This window comes from Vicia villosa, linkage group LG4 (assembly GCF_029867415.1).
Source record: "Vicia villosa cultivar HV-30 ecotype Madison, WI linkage group LG4, Vvil1.0, whole genome shotgun sequence".
In the NCBI taxonomy this organism is placed as follows: Eukaryota; Viridiplantae; Streptophyta; class Magnoliopsida; order Fabales; family Fabaceae; genus Vicia; species Vicia villosa.
The window spans coordinates 24,076,468-24,084,770 of NC_081183.1; the positions used below are offsets into that span (position 1 = coordinate 24,076,468).

At 31.7% G+C, this 8,303-nt stretch overlaps 1 protein-coding gene across 1 annotated transcript; it reads left to right on the plus strand.

Annotated features, from left to right (window-relative positions):
- Nucleotides 1–984: 984 nt before the first annotated feature.
- Nucleotides 985–1,512, plus strand: LOC131596900 (uncharacterized). Its single transcript, XM_058869635.1, has one exon. The coding sequence runs from the start codon at nt 985–987 to the stop codon at nt 1,510–1,512; it is 528 nt and encodes a 175-aa protein (XP_058725618.1).
- Nucleotides 1,513–8,303: the final 6,791 nt, after the last annotated feature.

The window sequence follows — 8,303 nt, forward strand, 5'->3', positions numbered from 1 at the left end:
ACTTTAAGTTATGTCTTCAATATTAATAACCAGGTTTCTAACCCTATGCAGGCTAAGAGGGGATTGAGGCAAGGGGATCCTATCTCCCCCTTGCTTTTTGTGATTATGATGGAATACTTAAATCGATTATTGGATGGTATGCAGGAAAATTATAAATTTAATCATCATGCAAAGGGTGAGAAGTTGGGAATCACTAATCTCACCTTTGCTGATAATGTACTCCTATTTTGAAGAGGTGAAGTCAATTCTGTTAACAGGCTTCTCACAACAGTCAGTAATTTTTCTGCCTCTACTGGCTTGATCATAAACCCAAAGAAGTGCAAGGTTTTCCGTGGAGGAATGGATAACTTGTCCTAGGCTCAGGTGCTTGAGGCTACAAAGTTTAATGAAGACCAACTTCCTTTTCGATACTTAGGTATCCCAATTACAAGCATAAGGATGAATATCAATCATTACATGCCTCTAATTGATAGAATCACGAGTAGGATTAAGCATTGATCTTCGAGGTTACTTAGCTATGTGGGTAGAATTCAACTGGTGAAAAGTGTGATTCTGCCTATGTCTCAATACTGGATGCAATGCATTCCCCTCCCTCAGGTTGTTATTCATAAAATTGACTCTTTATGCAGGACTTTTATATGGACTGGCAGGATGGACATTAGTAGAGAAATCTCTGTAGCTTGGAAAACTATGTGTTCCCCTACTAATCAAGGTGGCCAGAACATTTGCAGCTTAACCATTTGGAATAAGGTGTGTGTGTGTGTGTGTGTGTGTGTGTATTCAAGTGTCTTTGGAGTCTCTGTAATGATTTTGAGTCTCTATGGGTGAAATAGATCCATGGTCACTACTTAAAGAATTCACGTCATGGAAGCCTCCATAGTGAATAGTGCTTCTTGGGTGATGAAAAATTTTATGGAGCTTAGGAACCATGTGCATACTGTCCAACAAACCTAGAATGAAATGCTAGCAAAAGGTAAATTTAGCATGAAGAAGTTCTATGCTGTGATTACTGTGAATGACTTGCAGGTTCCTTGGAGATTTCTATTCCATGGCAATATGGCTAGGCCTCGAGCTATTCATGTGACTTGGCTTGCTTGTCATGGAAATTTGGCCACTAAAGACAAACTTTGTCGGTTCAATATGATTCAAGATAGCAGGTGCAACTTATGTAAAACGGTGGATGAGTCCCTTGGACACCTTTTTTTCGAGTGTCCTCACACTCTGATCATTTGGAAGAAGGTTTTAACATGGCTGGAGATTGTGCACACCCCTGGCAGCTGGCTTGAAAAGCTACATTGGGTTATCAATTTCAATTCTAGGAAAGGATGGAGGGCGAGTATCCTCAAATTGGCTTTTACTAAAACGGTTTATGGTATATGGGCTTATAGAAATGATGTGATATTTCAACACAACACTAATAGAAACATATATGATAGCATTATAGATTGTATAGTGTATAGGGGTTGGAGTTCTAAGAAGATTAGGAAACACATAGTTAGCCTTATGGTTTAGTCCTCTTTGTGGGCTGGATCTTTTTGATCACCTTGTACTTGACTTGTTTTTTTAAAATTAATATATTTTTCCTTTTGATTCAAAAAAAAAATCTTTGTGTGTGCAACCTTTTCTTCATTCGCCGCGTCTTTTGCAAGCGGTGTTACTCATTCCTACACAAGATCCCAAAGATCTTGATAACAAAAAACAACCTTCATCTGCTTGCATAAATTCTTATAATTCCGACCCTTCAGAATTGGGAGACTCGCCGGAAAATGCCCATTCAGATGATTCATTGCTATTGCGTTTCGCTTCCCACGAATCGCTCAGTCAGTGCTCTAGATACCAGATGTTAGAATTATATCAAATATATGGAGAATTCAAAATCAATCTCAATGAACAGGATTCAATCACACCGACCAAATTCCTTCTTGCTCTTCACTCTTCACTCGCTATGGTTGTAAGATGATTTCGTTGCACAATTGTTAATGGAAGAAGAAAAGAAAAGATGAATTTTGGAAGAAAGGGAATTAGGCTTTGAGCAAAATAAGGGGAAGAAGAATTTCTACAGAGTTTCTCTCTACTCACAAACTGTGATTTTATTCTTTGCAACTGCAATGTTCAAGTGATTACAATAAAGGGGTTACTCTGTATTTATAGTTGAGCTTGCTTGCTCCCTAAACGAAGCTCAAAATACCTAATTCTATTAACTATAAAAATAGGTCTAAGTCGAAACCATGTCGAGGCAACTCCTTCGACAATTCGACACACAAATTTGACACACAAACAAGACTATTTTCGACACAACCTTGTCTCTGTCAAACAACCTGTTTCGACACCAGGAATTACATCAATGTTCAAGCAACAACGAAAATCATTCGCCTACACTACAATGGTAAGAACGTCATCTTCCTTTAAAGAGAGTGTATTTTATTTTTTGGGGGCATCTGACCCGATAGAGGAACCACCTACGTTGGATTATGGTAAGGATGGTCGTTAGGGGAGACAAAATGAGGTGAAACACTAGTAAAAGTTATCAATAGTGGCTCCATGAAGGAAGTCCCACTAGAGCTAGTACCAAATCTCTCATTTTTAATTTTCTTAATTACATAGACCAGCAAGTTTCACATCAATCAAGTTAGTAGAAAGACAAATAAAAATAACAAATCAAATATGACGGTCGTTATATTGGTGTTGGCTGCCAAAACCAAAGTTTGGATGACAATGTAACCATGTTTGTTTTGGTTCCTTTGTTTTAAAAGAACCGTTTCTGCTCAAATATATTATCATATTTATATTTTTTCATCATGCGTACCAAAAATACATATAAAAGAGAACAAATTATCAAAATTCTAAAACTTTTAACTTTGTGTTAAAGGAGGACTTGCTTTCTATAATAATGACATTGATTAATTTATTTAAACAATTTGAATAGAATCTTTTTAATGGAACGGTCAATTTTAAAAAAAAAAAAAAAGGTCCTACACATGAAAACAAAGATAGTGGTGGTATTTAGTATGCACATTGTTGTTAGTTATAATGGCTAGAAACGGTTATTTGTTGTATTTGCACACCTACTATAATTAATGATGGTGCCAAAATAATAATCTCCATTTTAAATTAGTTTTTTTTTATATATTTTCAGAATTTTAAAAGTATAAATTAATTGTGTTAATTTTACTAATAAATTTTTTATTTATTATAAAATTTCTGTTAAAAATAATTAGTTGAGTAATGGGTGAGTGGAGTACCTCGACTAATGACTAATATGTGTTATTTGAGTTAAATAAATATAAAATATCTACTTAAGGTTCAATCGCTAGTGGTATTTATTATTATTTATATATTATATAAATAAGTTACTGATATGTATAAATTAATATTTTTTTAAAAAATAGTCAGTTAAGTAATGAGAAAATTAAAATATAATACATAAAAATATATTTTTATATTTTTATTAAAATATTACACTTATATTTAAAAGAACAAATAATTTCATCTCATTAGAGTATTGGTTTTTTTTTTCACTTATTTGATTTTATTTAGTATTCACTTTTTTTTTTGACTAAAAAGATATTCATTAATTCAAATTAAAAATACATCATCATTACAAATTCAAGATCGCTAAAAACTGAAAAAGGTGAATCTGCAAACAATCTCGCAGCACCTAGGTTAATAGCATGCAACGGCAACATGAAAATGCCTACAAATATGACAAAATAAAAGTCACCAGAATATTCATACTTCTGGATCTGCAACATTGACGCCCAAGTCTTCCTCAGATCTGCAATAATTTGAAGTGAATGTGTCAATTTGAACCAACAAACACCGTACTAAGACGGGAAAACCAACAAACACCGTACAAGACGATGAAAACTTAAAAACACACAAAACAAGAAGCAAATATGTATGGATAACCACTTATTTAAATAAAAAGAAAAAAACGGTGTTGAGGGGTGATTTCTAGCCAAAAATGACCAAAAACCACCCCTAAGAGGGAAGAATAAAAAGAGAGAAACGATGAGAGCTTTGGTTTTTCTTTTTAATAAATTCGTTATATTCACATATTAAATTAATTAGTTCATTTATCAATATTAAATGTGTAAATAAATAGGTTTAAATCTAACCAATTTTTTAACTATTATGTGGATGTACTATTATATTTATTGGGAAAAACTGGTAGAATAACTCAAAACAATTAAAGAAAAGTTTTTTAAAGTTCAATTATATCAAAAAAATATTAATGTGTAGGACAAAGAATAATGATAATCAGATAGACAAATGACTCTCAAACAATAAATATAACAATAGACAAAAATACGAGAAAATTGTTTACCCAATTCAATCAAATCAATATATATTTGGGGGAGAGAGCACCTCTCCAATTCACTATACTTCAAAAATTATTACAAGAGATTACAAATGTGTTATAAGACAATAGCCTTCTAAATTCTCAAGAATAAACCCAATTTTTTACCCAGGTGTTTCTCAATCTCTCAATATAAGAATCACATAAATCCAAAGTATTTATAAGTGTTTTCCAATTTCTTTGATAACCCCAAAAGGATGCAGAAGTCTTAAAATATAAGTTCTAAAAAATATTACCCTTTGCTTCTCACTAGGATTTCTAAAAAATGAGAGAAAAAAAACATATTTATAATTAAAAAATATTAACGAGTTCAAGATATAATCCACTAACAAACTGATCCACTAACAAGCTCAAAAGTTTATCAGTACCAAAATATGTCATTCATTCTCTTTTCTCACTTGAGATTTTAAGACATATTACAACAATCTCCACCTTGACTTGAAACCATGGTGATATGAATTTATCCATCAACCACCTTGCTGCTCTCTACCATATTAAAACATTATTCAACAACCTTGATTACCATGTTGAAACATTATTCAACAATCTTGATCAAAATCATACCTTTCTTAAACCTTAATCTCGCCACTTGCATCCACTTACTTACAATTACCTTTTTCTTCTTAGGTATTCTAACAAACCCACAAGCATGATTTGTAAACCATCCTTGACTCCACCTGATTTTGAATGCCTCTACCCATCTTTGTTGAATTAGTATTGCTTACATCTTTATTTTCCACAAAACACAATTGTTATCTCTAGAAAATTTATCGATCTCATATTTACCCATGGTGCCCACTTATAAAAGATATCCTATTCCTCCACAGTGGGTGCCACTTATTTTGAAAACTGATAGAAGAACTCAATGCAATTAAGAATTATTATTTAGAGATCAATCATACTAAGAAATTTGATGTGTCGGACAAAGAAGAATGACAACAAAAAGAAAAAAACCATCAGGCATTAAAAATAATAATAGTTGATAATACAATAGGTTTGTTTACCCAATATGTTCAAATCAATATACGTATGGGAAAGATTACAGCTCTCCAATTTACTATACTCCAAAAGTTGTTACAAGCTATTAAAATTTAGTTACAAGAAAATAGTCTTCCAAGTTCCTAAAAATAAACCCTATTTTCTAATCAAATGTTTCCCAATCTCTCAAAACTCTCAGTATATAATAATCACACAAACCCAAAGTGTTTAAAAGTGTTTCTCAATCCCTTTGATAACCCCAAAAGACTTTCAAATCCCTAGGATAGAATTCTAACGAATTTTACCTTTTGCTTCTCATTAGGATTTCTACCTTATGAAACTTGTCTATCTCAATAATAAATGAGAGAGAAAAAACCATATTTATAATAACAAAACATAAACAAACCCAATATATGACTCATTAACAAATAGATCCGCAAACAAGACCACAAATCTATTAGTACTGAAATATGTCAATTTTTCTTTTTTTTTCTCAGTTGAAGTTTTAAGGTATATTACAAAAATATTTTTAAATATAATCATAATTAGTACTATAATTTATTATAAATACAATTACTTTTTTCACCGGTGAAATATAGTACAAATATTTGTTTTCAAAAAGTAGAAAAAGTATTAAATAATTGTAAGTATTGACCTTATAACAATCAATATAATATATATGATATAAATTTAATTTATATTCATAAGTGTATAAAAAATACATAAATGTTTTGATCATATTTAAAAATGTTTAGAGTTAGAACATTTTTAATTACGAAGTTATTTTTTTCTTTTGATGGAAAAACTCAATTGGTATGTGTTAATTAAATTAAGTTAATATGAATTGCGAGTCTAAGATTTGATTCATGGCAATAATATTTATTTATCTTTATGTATTAATGTAAACAAGTAGTTGATATTTATAAATAAACATTTTTTGTAAAAACAAGATTTGCTAGCCTTTAGTTTTGATGATAACAATACATTAATTCTTATAGAATAATTTTGCACCCTACTGATTTTGCCAAGTGTGTAGCTGAATGCTAACAGGTTCTGACTCTGAAGAAGTGACGTGTGACATCATCAATTTCTGAACTCAACACACTATGACTCTGAAGAGATAACAAAGTGCACTTTACAAAGAAAAGTCAAGTTTTAGAATGCTCTTCGACAATGCTTCTAAAATAACGATCATCAAATTGCTTCTGACTCTTACACTAATAAAGGAGCTTCTGTAGTTTTTCAAGCTCTGAAATTTTGCATAACACAAATTTTGATGATTCTAAAGACCAAGTTCTAAAGACTCTGAAGACAAGGTTATGAAGACTCTCTTTCAGCTTTTGATCCTTCTAAACATGCTTCATCAATATGCATTCCGAAGCCTCTGAAAATTAGAAGATAAGATCAAAAAGGTTTACATGAGAAAATAGTGCATGGTACAAGATCTAATATTCATTCCACTACATTTAATTTTGTGGAGAAAGGACAGTGCTATAGTACCATTTTGTCTCTCATTTTGTATTGACCGTTATGCAATGAAATAATTAAGAAATTGTGGATTTCCATCTTCACCCTCCAACGAATTTTTCTATGCCTATATAAAGAAGATTTGGAAGAATGGAAAAGAAGAACTTTTGTACAACATTCTTTTGAACAAAAATGTTGAAACTCTATGTGATAGAAAATTATCAAGAAAATAATTTTTGTTCATACACTTTCTCTCAAACATTATGTCATTCATTGTTTTAATTTGTGTTATCTTCTTTATAGAAGCATCTTTGTAAACACATTTTTGTATCTCAACTTTTGAGTTGATTTTGTTCCTTGAGAGACTATGGTATAGTCAGAATTCTCAATAAAACATTGACAGTAGGTCTTTGTGATTGTAATCAGTTTGGCTATAATGGATTAAGTTCTTGTGAGAAGGAAAAATCACCTTGGCGGGTGAATTGTAGGTAGTTTTGTTAACATTGAACCAGGATAAAAATCTTGTTTTCATTATTTTTATTCTAAGTTCTTTGTTTGTTTGTTTCTCTTGGTTGATAAAAAGTTTTCATCCTTAAAACTCAATTCAAACCCCCATTTATTGTGTTTCCTTAACCTCCAATTGGTATTAGAGCTCTGGTTCTGGTATTGATTGTTTAACAAACACTTCACCGTGTCAAATAAAGATCCAAAAAAAGTTGTTGAAACACAATGGCAGGAGTCAACCCACTAGATGCACCAGTTGTTAATGAAAGAGATCATTATAATGCCAAACCTCAAGTTTTTGATGGAGAAAAGTTTGATTATTGGAAAGACATAACTGAAAGTTACTTTCTTGGCCGTAATGTATATCTATGAGATATGGTAGTTGATGCCTACGTGTATCCTGTTGATGCTAGAGGTAACAAGATAGAAAGAAGAGTAATGAATGAGCAACAAAATAAAGACTACAAGAATCATCACAAATCTAGAACCATTTTGTTGAATGCTATTTCATACACTGAGTATGAAAAGATTACAAACAGAGATACAGCTAAGTCCATATTTGATTCATTGAGAATGACTCATGAAGGAAATGCTCAAGTGAAACAAACCAAGGCGCTTGCCTTGATACAGAAGTATGAAGCCTTCAAAATGGAGGATGATGAAATATTTGAGAACATGTTCTCAAGGTTTCAGACTCTAGTGCGGGAGTGAAGGTTCTGAACAAAGGTTTTTCTACTGCAGATCATGCTAAGAAGATCATCAGAAGCTTACCCAAGAGATAAAAGCCTATGGTAACTGCACTGAAACTGTCTAAAAATTTGAACAACACTAATATTAAGGAACTTGTTAGTTCTTTTAGAATTCATGAGATAGAGCTTAAAGAAAATGAGCCTCAAAGAAAAGGAAAATTTGTTGCACTGAAATCTATTGGAAAGTATGACCAGACTAAAGCTTTTTAAGCTGAAGAGGATGAAGAATCTGAAGAAAATTCTGA